At 36.9% G+C, this 15,945-nt stretch overlaps 2 protein-coding genes across 4 annotated transcripts; one reads left to right on the top strand and one right to left on the bottom strand.

Annotated features, from left to right (window-relative positions):
* The first annotated feature begins 1,389 nt into the window (after nucleotides 1-1,389).
* LOC309503421 (G2/M phase-specific E3 ubiquitin-protein ligase-like) lies at nucleotides 1,390-7,111 on the top strand. Its single transcript, XM_082176242.1, has 10 exons — nucleotides 1,390-1,435; nucleotides 1,966-2,048; nucleotides 3,688-3,741; nucleotides 3,825-4,030; nucleotides 4,206-4,305; nucleotides 4,705-4,852; nucleotides 5,018-5,115; nucleotides 6,077-6,221; nucleotides 6,325-6,445; nucleotides 6,587-7,111. The coding sequence occupies exons 4-10, from the start codon at nucleotides 3,859-3,861 to the stop codon at nucleotides 6,883-6,885; spliced, it is 1,083 nt and encodes a 360-aa protein (XP_082032368.1). The 5' UTR covers nucleotides 1,390-1,435; nucleotides 1,966-2,048; nucleotides 3,688-3,741; nucleotides 3,825-3,858; the 3' UTR covers nucleotides 6,886-7,111.
* Nucleotides 7,112-7,300: 189 nt separating this feature from the next.
* LOC309503432 (uncharacterized protein) lies at nucleotides 7,301-14,493 on the bottom strand. 3 transcript variants are annotated; one of them, XM_082176262.1, is made up of 8 exons: nucleotides 13,360-14,493; nucleotides 13,115-13,325; nucleotides 10,200-10,883; nucleotides 9,420-9,465; nucleotides 9,242-9,333; nucleotides 8,630-8,739; nucleotides 8,232-8,508; nucleotides 7,301-8,139 (listed from the first exon to the last, which is right to left on the bottom strand). In XM_082176262.1, the coding sequence occupies exons 2-7, from the start codon at nucleotides 13,138-13,140 to the stop codon at nucleotides 8,471-8,473; spliced, it is 996 nt and encodes a 331-aa protein (XP_082032388.1). In that variant the 5' UTR covers nucleotides 13,141-13,325; nucleotides 13,360-14,493; the 3' UTR covers nucleotides 7,301-8,139; nucleotides 8,232-8,470. The 3 variants fall into 3 exon arrangements, with proteins under 3 accessions (XP_082032388.1, XP_082032387.1, XP_082032386.1); XM_082176261.1 differs by having other exon boundaries at nucleotides 13,115-14,493; XM_082176260.1 differs by lacking the exons at nucleotides 13,115-13,325; nucleotides 13,360-14,493 and having other exon boundaries at nucleotides 7,364-8,139; nucleotides 10,200-11,476.
* Nucleotides 14,494-15,945: the final 1,452 nt, after the last annotated feature.

Genomic DNA, 15,945 nt, shown 5'->3' with positions numbered 1-15,945 from the left:
ACGCTGCGTCTTTCATACGCGGTCGAAAATAAAGAACCCCTTTTTTTAGATGTTTGGTTGTGTTTGAGTTTTATATAGTGTACACATGTACACGGCCACATATAGGTGGGAATGGAAGGAGAAGAATATCTGTAATACCATTGGAGGCAGAGGGGTATACAGGATCAGTGATCAAAAGTGCTTCTAGTGGTGGGAAGAACTTGCTGTACGTCGTGCCATTGCAGGATGAACTTGATATGACACCACTGCCACCAGATGCACCTGAATTTGCCCGAATGCCAAAGGCAACTTGTAAAAAATGCAAGACTCTGATGCCACTTCAGACACTGGCTTTGCATGTTGACCAGTGTGACAGCATGCAAAACTCAGAAAACTCTGAAATTGAGGTAAAACTATGTTGTGTAGGCTTTAGGTTACTATCTTTAAGAACTGTCGCTGACAATAGAAATTGTCTTTTTCTTTTCTCTTTGCAGGAAGAAGATTTGGGGCCCTATTTTAACGATCTGAAACGCAAGTGTCAAAGCGCAAAGCGCAAGTAACTTTGTGGGCGGGTCTCGGCGCTGTTGCTATTTTCCCGGCGGGATAAATGACTCTTGCAAATGGCGCAAATCTAAAATGGGTTGGTCTGAAGTAGCTTCATTATTCATAGGTGTGGTTTGGGCGTAACGTGAAATAAACCAATCAGAGCGTCATCTCACATTCCCTTTAAGAGCAGATGCGCTTTTTCCATAGCGGATTGCTATTGTAACGGCGGATTTGCCAGGCGCGCGCCAGCAGCGGTTCACAGCCAAGGAGAGCAACGCTCTCGTCACGGCCGTAAAAGAGAGAAGTTACATTGAAATGGAGAAACCCACCCAAATTAACTTCGGTTAATTTGGGTAAATGTGTAAGCTAGATGTATGCTTTTATAATAAATTGTTTATCTATCTATCTATCTATCTATCTATCTATCTATCTATCTATCTATCTATCTATCTATCTATCTATCGTAATAATGTATGATTTGCAAAAATGAAAACTGCTGCTTCTGTGTAGATGAGAGAATCAAAGTGCGTGTTGTGCACACGCTACATTGATTATGGCCAAGCATGCGCCCTTAAAATAGCCTATGAATAACATGCGCAACGCGCCACTGACTTTAAACAATTTTTTCCTGGTTAGTGGCGCAATTGTTTTCTAAACCTGCAAAATAGCAAGAAGGAACGTTTGCGCCGGAACACGCCTCCTCTTTGCGCTGAACCGCCCCCGGGAGCGCAAGTGTATTTCTTAGTTAACCGACGTGCTTCTGTGGAGGGAAAAGTCCGCTTTGCGCGGGTGCAAAATAGGAATGATACATGCGTCGGTGTACAAAGTCACTTGCGCTGGGTGCAAGATAGGGCCCTTGGTGTTTATAGAGGAGGCAACATCATCTAATGTTATACATCACCCTCAGGAGGTACACAAGCAAAAGCTAAATTAAACATTGGCTATGTTTACATGACACCTTTTGTTTCAACTGGAACGAAGTCATTCTGACTGATTGAATCCGAACATAGTTTACATGAGCGATACATAAAGTGATCAGGTTGATGTGTGTGTTAATATGCCACAAGCTTCAAATTATGATTATTTAAAATGCGCTCACTGCATGAATATTTAGTGTTTCCTGCTGTTTGCGCATACAATTCTCCTACATTGCTTCTTTTCTTTGTTTTAAAGAGCAGACATTATTGATCTATTTCGGGTTCTGATTAGGAGACGATGAGCACATGAACTGTCGTGCTGCTTATATTTATCAAACATTAAAAACGCCCAAAATAAAGTGTCTGTGGATGAGTATGAAAGATGGACTGATGAAACAACGAAAAATCTAATTCAATCAGATTACTAATGGATTATTTGGTTGTATGTAAACGTAGCCATTGTAAATGATCAATTACTTCTAAAAAAAATTGGCCCTGCAAACATTTTGTCTTTAACTTTTAGGCACTTGAGACCCGGTGCCCAATATGCTTAGGAACCTTTCCAGTTTCTGACTTAGAATTGCATGCCAGCTTTTGTGGAGAAAGGTAATAGTAATAGTGACTCGCAATAAAGCTTAAAGGGATACTGCACCGTTTTTTTCATATTAAACTGTTATTCCCTTAACTAAGACGAGTTGATACATACCTCTCTCGTCTCAGTGCGTGCACTCAATCGCTCTGGCGCGCGGCGACACTTTGATAGGACTTAGCTTAGCCTAGTTCATTCATTAGGGTCCAAACAGAGTTGAAGTTAGAAGTGACCAAACACCTCCACGTTTTCCCTATTTAAATAGTTACACGAGTAGTTACACGACCAAGTATGGTGACACAAAATATAACATGGCGCTTTTCTAAGCGGGTAAAAAGGATAACTATAATGTATGGCGGAATAGCACTTGGGAGCACTTCGACTCAGCGCAGTGATATCATCACTCCTGAAAAATCCTCTCCCTCTCAATTCTGTCATTAGAACCAACGTGACTTTTTACTGCGCCGAGTCGAAGTGCTTCCAAGTGCTAATCCGCCATACATTATAGTTATCCTTTTTACCTGCTTATAAAAGCACCACGTTTTATTTTGTGTCACCATACTTGGTCGGATAACTACTCGTGTAACTGTATTTAAATAGGGAAAACGTGGAGGTGTTTGGTCGCTTCTAACTTCATCTCTGTTTGGTCCCTAATGAATGAACTAGGCTAAGCTAAGTGCTATCAAAATGTCGCCGCGCGCCAGAGCGATTGAGTGCACACACTGAGACGAGAGAGGTATGTATCAACTCATCTTAGTTAAGGGAATAACATAAGCCCCTTTCACACAGAGATTCCGGAAAATACACGGATAAAGTGACCCGGGATTTGACCCGGGTTCGTTTGATTTTGGTTCATTCACACTGCCAGTGATTTTCCGGAATCAGAGAGTGCGTTCACACACAACCCGTAAAAATGCCGTAAAGACACGTGACATCGATGTGACTTGTAATCTCAGCAGTGTCTTAAGTTTGCTTATGAGCTGCGATCTCTCTCTCTCGAGAAACCACGCCTGTGCATTTGTTTCTCTGATTCGATCATAAACTTGCGCATTACGTACCGTTTCACAGCTGGCGAACGATCCCGGCTTCAGCGTCATCACTACGACACGGCATTATTACGGCTTTTGTTCACACAGCGCGCGTTCCGGGACGAGTTTGCGTTCACACACAAAGGGGCTATAGTTTAATATGAAAAAAAGTGGAGTATCCCTTTTAAAATAACACCTAGTTATAACTTTTGTTCTCTGAATCCATATGATCACTGTATGATGAACAAGTCAAAATGTAATTATTTATTCACAAAAAATCAACCATATTGATTCAATATGGTTTGAAGCACTTATTAATTAAACCACTCACAATATAGACCAAATTAAATCTGGCCAGATATTCACAGATATGTAGATATTCATATAATATATCCATATATTATTCTCCTTAAAAAAAAAAAAAGTCTTTATAAAAGAAATCATAAAATTCATTGTGTTTCTCTGGGCAAATGGCATGTTGAGTGATCATCTATGGGTATAATATTTCTTTAATATTTGTTTACACTATTGCTGAAGTGTTTGAAAATGTTTAAAAGTGATGAAATGTTTAAAACCTAAGTATATACATTAATTGTTATATAATTTTTTTTTTTTTTTTTAACATTAGTCCAGATGGAGTGCCAGAAAAAATACCCTGCTCTGATTTGGATCATATCTCATGGTATCCTATCTGATTATGTTCATTGCTTCTGTAAATTATCATTGCTCTTAAAGTAAATTGCAAAGGATATATATTTATTTCAGTGAGGAGGATGTGATTCGTCATGCAGCAGCACAGATGAATACCACAAAGACCTTTGAAATCTGTGTGTCACGAGACAACATGGTTGAGAGAGGTCTGAAGCTGTGGAAACGTCAAAAAATGGGAAGCCCAGTCAATCCCTTGAAAATCATCTTCCTGGGAGAGCCAGGAGTTGACACAGGGGCACTGAGGAAAGAATTTCTGTCCAGTGGGTAGTTTGCTTTAATCATACATTTAGTTGACATGTAAAAATTAAAAAATATTCCTAGATTTCATTATTCTAAAAATACAGTCTGTATCTGAAATATCACAGTTGTACTGTTTTTTTTTTCAATGCCCCTAACTGCCTAGCCTAATGATATTTATTCTTTTTTTGGATTTAGCAATGGTTGCTGGCATTGAAAAACGTCTCTTTGAAGGTGATGCGAAGAAAGGAAAAACACCGAAGTACTCCCTCAATGATCTGGACAATGAGCTGTTCAAGTATGTGTCTTGCCATTTGGATTTTGGGTTAACTTTATATTCAAACAATTCCTTCTAAATCATTGATGAAAGAAAAGTTTGGTATGCCATGAGGGTCTGCAGGAGAAAATATATTTTGAAGAAAGTTTCAGCTGTTTTTGTCCACATAATAAAAATCAATGAGGTTTAAAACTCAACTGTATTTTATAATATACCCAAGTCAGATGAAACATTATTTAAAAAAAAAAAAATCCTGTAGAAGAAAGAAAAGTTTGAAATTGCCTAAGTAAATACATATTTTTCTTTTCTTTATTTGAAGTAACATAATAGTACTTCTATATACAGACATTTATACAAGTATACCACTCTATATTAGTGCCAAGAACTGTTGTCCATATATAAAACAGTATATATTTCTAGAGTTGCAGGTGAAATATTTGCTGTGAGCATTGCGCAAGGAGGACCGCCACCACGGTTTATGCAAGAGTGGTGTTACGAATACCTTGTTACCGGTAACATCAAAAGGGATGGTGTACATGACACAGAGATATCACCACTAATCAAAATGGTAGGTCTGGTTGACTTCATTTCATTAGATACAAGTTCTCTATCCATAAGGAAATTAGTTTGCTGTTATCATGTTATAAAGCCACTGACAAATTGGTTTTGCTTTAAAAATCAGCAGTGAAATCATGCAGTTTAATATTTATTAAAGGTAAAATTGTACTTGTAGATTGAAGATGCATCTGACCTGTCCAACTTCACAAAAGAAATCCTGGACTGTGGCTACACTGGACCGATCAACACTGACCACAAGGAAAGCATATTGAGGTATGTCAGACTCAGCACTGAGGAAAAAAAGGTTATGGTTCATTTACATAATCATCAATACTTAACAGAATTACAATGCCTGCTGAGTTGTAATATGGTACATTTTAAAGCAGATATAGCCAAACACGGCTATGACCGCTTCGCCCAACGATTACATTTTTCACTACACAACACCCCTAGCAACCACACATAGCAACTTAAAAACATGTTTGATCTCATTGATATTGTTCATTGAAGCTAGAGTATTGTGAGAGATCGAGTAAGCGAGGGTAACTGCATTTACATTAGACATAGCATTTTCCTTCAGGTCAGTCCTATATTCATAATAAAAAAAAAATCAGTCCGCTGTGATCTTCCTTCTCTGTGATCACACGTTTGAGTCCTTTCAATATAAAAGTCTTCTCTACTGACTGACTCACTCAATAAGACAATCTTTGCCGCCATCTATTGGTGAAATAATGTATGTAACTTCTGTTGCTGTTTTTACGATCAGGAACTATTTTTTCCAGCGGAAGGAAGGCTTTAAGTGATTTTACTTCATGATAGTTGCATAGATAAATATTTTTCTGCTTTAATATTTGCATTGTGAAAACCGTTTTCTAAAAGCAATAAGGTACGAGAGGCTGTGCTGTATCAGGAATAAGTCACGGCTGAAGGGGTTGCAGGCACTTAACAGCGCCCTTCAGCCGTGACTTATTCACGATACAGCACATCCTCTCGTACCTTATTACTTACATATCACACTCGCAATTATAGACTTCTTTGATGGGAGCTATGAGTCTTTCTCATAGGTCTTTCTATATATACAGACTCATACATTATAATTGTTCTTTAAACAAAAAAGGAATTCATTTAAATTATGCAAATAAATTGTATAATTTACTTTGTTGTTTTGAATGCCCTGTTTTTAAATTTGAAGCATTTTAATGTTTTATTTTTGTCTTTATTCTTGTTTTGCCAGAGCTCTTGCTCTACATATTACTACAAAACGCATCCCAATGCTGCAACAACTGCGTGTGGGCCTTGAGATATACGATCTAATCAAAGTCATGCAGAAAAAGCCACAGGAGTGTCATGATCTCTTTGTCATAGGATATGACGACAAAGTATGTAGAAATTCTGTTTTGAGCATTTTAGGGTTTTTTTTGTATTATGTCACAAATTGCAAATGTTGAAATACATTTTCATGCTTTTCTTTTTGGTGTTTAGGTTGACTCCCATTACATTTTATCCCACCTGGCCCCAGAGATGAGCCCAATTGGTTCGATTAAACAAGTGAAAGAGTCAAAAATCATGGAATTCTTTCAAGATTTCCTACTTGAACTTGAAGGTATGGACTTAAAATGTTTTTATAACGTGCTATGTTATTTGATAACCAGGTGTGTAAATATGCTACTTTAGTTCCCAATGTAAAAGAGTATAAGTAAACTAAAACATTAATTCTCATTACATCTCTTTATTTCTTCTGAAGACACACAAGCAGAAGATGCAGCAGCAGGAGAAAACTTGTCTGTGCCAAAGATAATGCAGTGGATGACTGGGCAAGCTCACAGGCATCTGCTTGTGTCAGAAAGGGAGAAGTTTAATATAGTGTTTAAATTTGACCATTGCTGTCTACAGCACATGCCAAACCACACTGTGTGTTACCCAATTGTCAGTGCTTGCACCAATACCATAACATTTCCTGTAGTCCATATGGTAGATTACGAGTCTTTCAAAACACTCATGCAAACTGCTGTTACATATGGGGCAAGCTTTGACAGAGTGTAATGTATATCAAAGCATTCTCTTTAATTGTGTTATTCTTTGTAAAGTTTTTAAAGGGATAGTTCATCCAAAGATGTAAATTCTGTCATTGATTACTCAACTTCATGTTTTTTCAAACCTGTAAGACTTCGTTCATCTTCGGAACACAAATGAATGTTTCTATTGAAATCTGAGAGATCTTTCCCTCCATTTGGTGTACATGTAAAAAAACTAAACAAATATCTTCCAATTTCTTGTGGGAGCCACAAACAAGTTCTAATAAAAAAAGTTCCTTATTGCATAATTTATTTTTGTGGTTTTTTTCTCATTAAAGGCAAAATACTTAAGAAATTAAAATCAACTTAATAAATTACATTTAAGGCAAACCATACAGCAGGAGCCCTTTTTTTCATACATGTACTGTTACGAACTTTAAAAGTAGGGAATGTACTGTAACATTTATATATTAATATGCTGCTGGATGTGAAGTGAGGTGGAAGAACATGACAAACAATCTTTGAAAGAGAAAAATTACTGAATTTTTATTCACATAAAAGCCACTAGATCCAGTAAAATAACAAGAATAATGTGCGCTATGTACAATGTGATAAATGGGAAAAGAACAAAAGCAGCACCAAAGAAAAGAACAAAATATAACAAAACAATCCTTAATCTAAACCTAATCTAACCAAAGAAAAAGGTAGAAAATAAACCGAAATCTTCGGTGCATCCGGCACCCTAACTTAACTACCTAACAAAACAGAAAATACATTAAGTGGCGCTCACTTCTTACCTAGTGTATCTAGACAATCATCTGCTACGGGTGCAGTGTATATCGCGATATACTGACCTGCGTTCTCTTCCCACTATATCAGCTGTTGCCCGATACCTCAGAGCAAATGCAAAGGTAGACCACACAATACAAAGCACATAGCACACAACTCAGTCCGCTACAGAAAAATAATTTCACTACAGAAAACTCATTCCACTACTAAGAGCTCAGTCCACTACAGAGAGTACAAATCGCGATCGAGAGAAAGCATGAACGAACACTGCTTGGGCTTTATATATTTATAACATTAAATTTAAAGTTAATTGACATGCTTGTACGTAGATGTCATAGCCAAAACAAGTGGACTCAACGCAGGGGTTCACTTGATTCTGTAAAGTAGCAAAATCTTCAGGTGACAAGGGGCAAGGTATCTCTGGGACAATGACTCCATGTTCAGAGTCAACAATCTGTGGATTCTGGAAGAATAATTCCTCTGCTTGCAAAATCTGGGAGGGAGGGACAGGCATTGATTACAAGAACAATCACCTTACAAAGTACCATAAGGCAGTATGTTTTATCTATCTTAAGTAATGCATACCTCTGCAAAATCAGGCTCTGACACAGGTGCTTGCAACATCCCAATATTCCAAAGCTGATTCGGTGACAAATTTCCCTCCGTTCGCAAGGGATGACAGTTCCACATCTCTATGAAATGCTGCAAATCTGTGTGTATTCTGGGGATGAAAACATATCTCACACAGAATAGGTGAACAGCATTAGACAGGTCAATTAATCCCTCCTCTTCCAAGCTGTGGAGAACATTGTAGTAACTTGATGTTACAGCAGTCCAAACATCTCTCCATAGCCGTTCCACTCTAAGGCAGAGAAAAGTGTAAGGTGTTTGATTTAACTGCAAAGCATTTTAAAAGTTTACATAATTTTTTTTTTTTTAAAGTATAAGAAATATACATTAACCATGCTCTCCTATTTAATTACCTCTGGTTATGCACGCTTTTGCCAGCAATAAAGCTGCCACGGCCAGTTCCTCGCACAGTAACATGCACCGAGCAATGTCTACATTCTCAACCCCTTGGTCTGCTCGTACTCTAAAACAGTCAGAAAGAGCAGTTTGATTATTAGAAGTATTATGTGTGTTGGTTCCAAGTCAAGAGCCTTAAATCTACAACCTAGGGCTGCCCGATGTATTGTTTTAACATCGATATTGCGATGTGCACATCCACGATAGTCACATCACCAAACTCGGCTAAAACAATCTTTATAGCACGGGCAGTTCCAGTACCTGATTATGACTGGGTACTATGAGTAATCTGTAAAAAGAGTATCTTACAAAAAAACTTTTTCTTCACAATATTTATGCTCATAGTACATCTGTAAAAAGGGTAAAAACAAAGTTTTTATATGGAAAAGGATCTTATACAGATCTTTTATTAACAATGTTCCTTTGAAAGAAAAGGTTTGTAACATAATGTGGCTCTTTTTCTGGATACCTTATGAAATGTTTAAAACTGTAGTCATAAGATCCCTAATTATCAGTGGGACCATTTTTGTAAAGAATTTGTGAGAAATCAATCTGTATAATGTGCATACCTTGATGGCCATCCATTTTTTTCTACTCCATCCATGAAAAACCCAAAAGCTGTTTTGGCTTTGTTATTCCCAGCAACATCCAGGTAAAAGATCTGTTCAGGAGTTGGACACAACAGCTTAATATCGATATGCAAGATATACAAGAGAAATGATGAAGGGTTGATTAATAAATATGTACCTTCCTTGAAAAGCCATCAACAGCCCCAAAAATCACTATGTTGTACCTATAAAAAAAAGTCAGTATTCACACATAAAAAAAAAGTAAAAAAAAATTGATGATCAGTCTCTTCTGCATTTCTTTGATCCAAAATATAGCAAAAACAGTAATATTGTGAAATACTTTGACAATTTAAAATATAAATATTTTTAACATTGTCTTTACTGTCACTTTTGATCAATTTTATGCATCATTGCCGAGTATTAATTTCTTTTTTTGAACAGTAGTGTGTAATGTTACAAAAGATTTTATTTCAAATTAACTGTTCTTTTGAACTTTCTATTCATCAAAGAATACTGAAACAAATTTGTACATAAAGGTTTTCAACACTAATAATGATAAGACATTTTTCTTGAGCATCAACTCATATTAGAATGATTTCTGAAGGATCATGTGACACTGAAGACTGGAGTAATGATGCTGAAAATTCAGCTTTGATCACAGGAATAAATTACACTTTACTGTATATAAATATATTCACATAGAAAAAAGTTATTTTACATTGTAATAATATTTCACAATAATATTGTTTTTACTGTATTTTGGATCAAATAAATTCAGCTTTGATGAGGCCAAGGGACTTTTTTCTATAATATATTTTAAAAAAACCTACAGATCCCAAACTTTTGGTATGTATAATGAGATTTAGCGATATAACATCAACATCACAAATTACACAAGACAAACGTATGGTAAAGCTATGATTAATATTTAATTAAAAATAAAAGTATTAAAAATTACCTTATCAACTTATGATTCGTGTCTATATGGACAAGAGACAAAGGAGCAGGAACAGAGTATGTACGTCTTGCGACGCATGACAGCTGGACCATCCTTGAAAGTACTCCTGCACCATCCACACGTTGCAAAGACATTTTCACTCTTCTCCATGTAACTCGATGTCCCATTGCTTGTAGAGATCCTTTCACCAGCCTGTATCCCGCATGAGGTGTTCTTCCCTTTATAGATCTAACCTTCTGATCAAGTTCATGATCAGAAAGATCAGAATAGTTGCTCCTAACAGACAGACTTTCCTCTTTCATTCGCCTGTATAAGGTTGATCTTGAAATGCCATGCACTTCAGCCAAAGAGGCCAGAGGTAAGTGCATGCTGAGCAAATCTTGGAGAGTTTCTTTTTGAATGTTTAGTCTGGGACGCCCCACACTTCCACTCCATTCAGGTACAGCTACATTGTCCAACAATGGAGGGACAACACTCTTTGAAAGGTAATTGGCAATAACTTCATTTAACTGTTCTAGAGCATCCACCACACCCTGGGGTATGTCTATATATGATGCTCCAGCTCGAACAAACTGTAACTCCTGACAGCAAACAAAATGGAGATATTCAAAGTCAATGGGATGCCTATTAACAATGCAACCAAGTCTATCCACAGACCTATGCAAAATCTGCCATTGCGTAGTCCTGCAAAGAGAAACAACATTTAAAAACAAAATTAGCTGATGTAACAAATACATAACATTCAGAAGCATATATATTTTAACTGTGCACTTAGTTTTTGACTAAATCAAAATTCAGTTAATTGATCACAAATTACAATCACTGTTATTCCTTTACTTAAAGGGACATTGTGTAGGAATTTCTCCCATCTAGTGGTGAAATTGTATTTTGCATTCAAACGAATAATGCTCTCCAGCGCCTCACTTTTTCAAATGCGCGTTGCATCTACGGTAGCCGTTATGTACCTAAAAGCTATGACAGTATGTCTTATAATAGCACTTCGAGTTTTTCTTCGGGTGAACATGTTTGTTATTTAAAACAAACTGAAACTTGAAACAACGAAAAAAAGAATGTTACAGTATGAACTACTGACTGTCAAAAACATTAACTATGGTAATTAGTAGTAATGCCTTCTTTACTCGTTATATTTTTTGAAGTATGTGCATTGTTAGATATCATCATCATCAGAGCCTTCTCTAACGTTACTTTACTCAATAGCTGCTATTCATCAAAGAGCCTGTTTAACTTTTAACTATAAATGTTCGACTGTCTATATAATAAAGTACACAACCAAGCAATGAAAAAAAAGCTTGTAATTAAGACTGTAACATTGACTTACCTGTCGAGAAGAAAGCAGGCAACTTCAGGGTCTCTTTTGAAAGCTTTCTCCTGCATTAGCTATCCTGACAGTAACCCTTGTTTTTGTAATCTCCGGTCACGTTTCCTTTTACGATCTATTTTGGACTTTTTCGACGACGAGGACTCCTTATCCTGTGACTCATATGTATGTATGAATGAACGGTGTATAAATAACCGTGCAGTGCAGCCTTTTAAACTTGCCGCGGCGGTGACAAGCGCCTCTCACTGCTCTGCTCCTCCGCTTCTGCTGGCTTCAGTCACGTGACGCTGGCTCTGAACGAAACGCGTTGTGGAAACGCGTTGGCCTAGTACTTTTTGTCCCTCTCTGCTATTATAGTTTTTCAAGATGGCGGAACTACATGGAAGCCTCTGTGGACTTACCCGTCCCATGTATATAAAGATAATAAATTCTTCGTTTACGAGGATTAGTCTGAACATTGGCATAGGTATTTGTACACCATTGAGGGCATATTTATGAATAAAAATATAGATTTTAGATAATAAAATACCTAAAAAGCTACACATTGTCCCTTTAAAGGTACTATGTAACTTTTGGAGTTCTAGAGACATGCAGTTTCGTTAACAGACTCAATGCACTTGTGCTAAATAATCTGTCTGTGTCTGTCTGGAAATACATGAAGAAACAGAAGCGTCTTGGAGACGTAGCCACAGTCCTTCTGGATTTAGTCTGTCTCCATTTTTTCTGCTTCTTCATGTAATCCCAGACAAACTCGATGATGGTGAGATCAGATCATACTCGACTGTTGTCAGACTCCTTGTGCATATATAAATCTCATTGAATTATTACAATTAATGGCAAAATTAATGTTTGGAAAAGTAAACTGATATTTCCTTCTGACACACTATTGCAAAATATATAAATAACTGGCTTAAAACTATTTTTTGGGGGTGAAAATAATAACGTGCCTATGACTTTAATGGACTGGTGCACCGGAGGAACCTTTTCATAGTTTCTTGAACTAATGGCAGAAGAGTAGGGTCTAAACCAGCACTAATATGAACTACCAGTGACTTTAGTGCACGCTGATTGGCCGAACACACGCAAAACTCTAGCACCCGCTATAAAGATATTCCTTTTGTATGATCACGTATCTGATCGCATCCAACTGCACAGCATCGCTCGGGCATGATAGGAATATTTCGCCGACGGTTTAGCATTCTCTATTCCGCCAAGATGGCTACTCCAAATGGCGTGACGTCACGCGGGACGCCTATATTTTTATTCCAGAACCTAGGCCCAACTCTACGAACATCGAAAATAGTGCCTCTTAACCTTTACGCTGAGAAAATCCAATGTCATCATGAATGTCAGCTCAGCTAGCAACACTGGACATCGACGATCACACAGCAAACGTTACTAATGGTGGCTCTGGCTGCTAACGTTAGTGTTGGCTAATAGATAAAATCTAGTCAACGGTAACACTAACTACATACTGGTCTAGCCAACGTTAAGTATTTAAATGGGACAGCATAAGAAGAGAGAATCATTCAGTTCACTTGTCACTGCGTTTATGATATTAAATTAGTTATCTTACCCAGTAAACGACCTGTTGCTCGCCATTCTCGCTTCTCTTATCTTCTCGGTGGCAGCAGCAGCGGCGGGAAACCGCAGTGGGCGTGGCCAACTAGTCACTTCAATCGAGGGTGACCAATAGAAAAAGGCCTTTCATCCTGGTTGGTAGAGACCGCCCACTGAGCTACAGCTTCACGTGCAAACAAAACTTTTCAATTCGCAAAACTTTTCAACTTGCAAAACTTTTCAACTTGCAAAACTATTCACCTCGCAAGCAAAATATTTTGACCCGCAAAAAAGACAGCAGAAAAGAGAGCAAAATGTGTGGGTTTGGGATGAAAAGTTCTCGAAGTGCACAAGGAAAAATAAAGGTTTTCAAAGATTTACACGCACTGCAAATAATTCTGTTATCAACTTCTTTATTTTTGAGCCTTAGGAAGACTTTTTTTGCAATATATATATATTTTAATTACAAAATAATTAGTTTTACTCTCAAACACAATATGTTTGTTTGAATAAAAAAGACACAAAAGAAACTCCATACAGACACGGATTCATTAAGCCAGGTGAAACCAATCCTGGATAGGTGCGCGCTCACGGCTCACTCAAATAGACCCCGCCACAGATCACAGATTAACTGATTTACCATGGCAACTAGAGCCGCGTACTTTTCCCCGTCGGAAGCACAAATCCTCATGGAGGCATACGAGGAGGTAAAAGATATAATTAAGAAGAAAGGCAACACCGCCACAGTGATAAAGCAAAGAGAAAAAGCGTGGCAAAGTATTGCAGACCGCCTGAATGCGTAAGTAGTGCACAATTACACACTCACCGCTCCGCTGAAACATCACAATTACAATTCAAATATTTAATTCACATCTCCAAAAACGCAGTTGTACTGTAATTATGAAACGGTTAAATTTTTAATTGAAATGCACTGCAGAAATGAGTGAAATTGTGTAAAGTAACTCCATCACACTGTATAAAGCTATGATAAATTATTATTAAAGCCTTACATTATTATTTAACGTTACTACGCTCAGTACGGTTTAATCTTAGCCGTTGTACTCTGCTTCTTATGTTGTCCACCGTTTTTTTTTTTGTGTTTCTCCTGCTTTTATTAATGTAAAGCTGCTTTGACAGAATGAAACAATTGTGAAAAGTGCTATATAAATAAAATTTAATTGAATAAATAGATGAGCTATAATAATAATCACTTTAATTTATATAGCGCCTTTCAAAGGACCCAAGGTCGGTTGCTCACTGCACTGCAAAAATGTCTTTCTTACTTAGTATTTTTGTCTTGTTTTCAGTAAAAATTAAATATTTTCTTGAGCAAAATTACCTAGGAAAATAAGCAAAAAAATCTGCCAGTGAAACAAGAGAACTTTTCTAAAATGAAGTGTTTATGGAAAAAGTAAACTTATTTCAAGAGAATTTTTCTTATTATATTGACCGATTTTTTTTATTTTATTTTTTTGCTTGTTTTAAGCACACATTTACTTAAAGTTTATATTTTTTGTCTAAACTATACTTATTTTGCTAGGTCATTTAGCAAATCAAGAAAATACATCTTTATTTAAGATTTTTTTTTTGTTGTTGATATTTTTACTGAAAACAAGACAAAAATACCAAGTAATTTTTTGCAGTGTGACTCCATTAAATGTTCTTGTGATAAAGTGTGTGTGTGTGTGTGTGTGTGTGTGTGTGTGTGTGTGTGTGTGTGTGTGTGTGTGTGTGTGTGTGTGTGTGTGTGTGTGTGTGTGTGTGTGTGTGATGTAGATTAAACATGAACGGGCCAAAACGGACATGGCAGCAGGTCAAAATCAAATACAAGAACATTCTGCAGAATGGTATGGTCCCTGACTAATATTTAACAAAGCACAAGCATATATTGTACCCAGAAGGTGCCTGCTCACACATTGTCTGTACTGTTTTAGCAGTGAAAAAGAATACCCACAGACAGGCACAGGTGGTGGGTCACCAAAGGCTGACGATTTTCCTTGGAATACAGTTTGTCTTCTATATCCTTTCTTGACGTTAAGGTTTTTAGATCTACTGGACAGGCGCTACAGACGGCAGTATTTCGTAAATCCACAGATAAGAATAATTTTTTACATTCTAAAAGTTACCATCCACCATCTATGAAAAAAAGCCTCCCGTATAGTCAGTTTTTGCGTATAAGGAGGATTTGTAGTACTGATGAAGAATTTGAAAACCAGGTGAAAATAGTATATGACCGTTTCCTTTCTAAAGGTTACGATAATACAAATCTCGACTCAAGTTTGGATATGTACGTGGCATTGAACGAGAATCACTTTTTAAGAAAAAAAACAGCCATTTCAGATAATCGAGTTGTCTTATCTACGACATTTTCTCCACTTTCGGGTGAGATTAAATCAATAGTGAATAAGCATTGGCATGTTTTATCTAGAGGCTTTTTGGATTTATACGCTTCAAACAGTATACCCCAATGGTTTAAATGTAATCAATTTAATTCTTATGTTTAAATTTGTGTTCAATTTATTTAATATGTTAATTATTATTATTATTTTAAATTTTTAATGTAATTTGTATTTTATTTTATTTTATTTTTGCTCGTCTTTTTTTTTTTTGTGGTTGTTTATAGAGGTTACATGTGAGCATTTTATCTATGGCCTGTTTTGTTTTGTTATTCCTTGTGTGTTTCTGCTATGTTGGTAACCTGATGCACCTGACGGTGCAGATGATTTGATGACGTTAATGGGGTTCACCTGTGATGTTTAAAAAGCAATCCTTTTGGTGTTTCACACCACACACTGATGATGGCTTAGGCTGAAACGCGTCTGTGTGGTCATTGATTAGAGTTACCAT

This window comes from Leuciscus leuciscus (assembly GCF_965113295.1).
Source record: "Leuciscus leuciscus genome assembly, chromosome: 7".
NCBI lineage: Eukaryota > Metazoa > Chordata > Actinopteri > Cypriniformes > Leuciscidae > Leuciscus > Leuciscus leuciscus.
Note: the sequence above shows the minus strand (reverse complement) of the source record. Positions and strands in the feature narration are given on the sequence as shown.

What these genes read in the sequence shown, in the direction of transcription:
- LOC309503432 (XM_082176260.1), bottom strand. Translation starts at nt 10,951, where the DNA reads ATGCTTCTGAATGTTATGTATTTGTTACATCAGCTAATTTTGTTTTTA. An exon ending in TTGATGGCTTTTCAAGGAAG is followed by an intron (nt 9,334 to 9,419) that starts GTACATATTTAT and finishes ACTCCTGAACAG; the next exon opens with ATCTTTTACCTGGATGTTGC. An exon ending in AAAAATGGATGGCCATCAAG is followed by an intron (nt 8,740 to 9,241) that starts GTATGCACATTA and finishes TGACTGTTTTAG; the next exon opens with AGTACGAGCAGACCAAGGGG.
- LOC309503421 (XM_082176242.1), top strand. Translation starts at nt 3,859, where the DNA reads ATGAATACCACAAAGACCTTTGAAATCTGTGTGTCACGAGACAACATG. An exon ending in GAGGAAAGAATTTCTGTCCA is followed by an intron (nt 4,031 to 4,205) that starts GTGGGTAGTTTG and finishes TTTTGGATTTAG; the next exon opens with CAATGGTTGCTGGCATTGAA. An exon ending in TTTCCTACTTGAACTTGAAG is followed by an intron (nt 6,446 to 6,586) that starts GTATGGACTTAA and finishes TTTCTTCTGAAG; the next exon opens with ACACACAAGCAGAAGATGCA.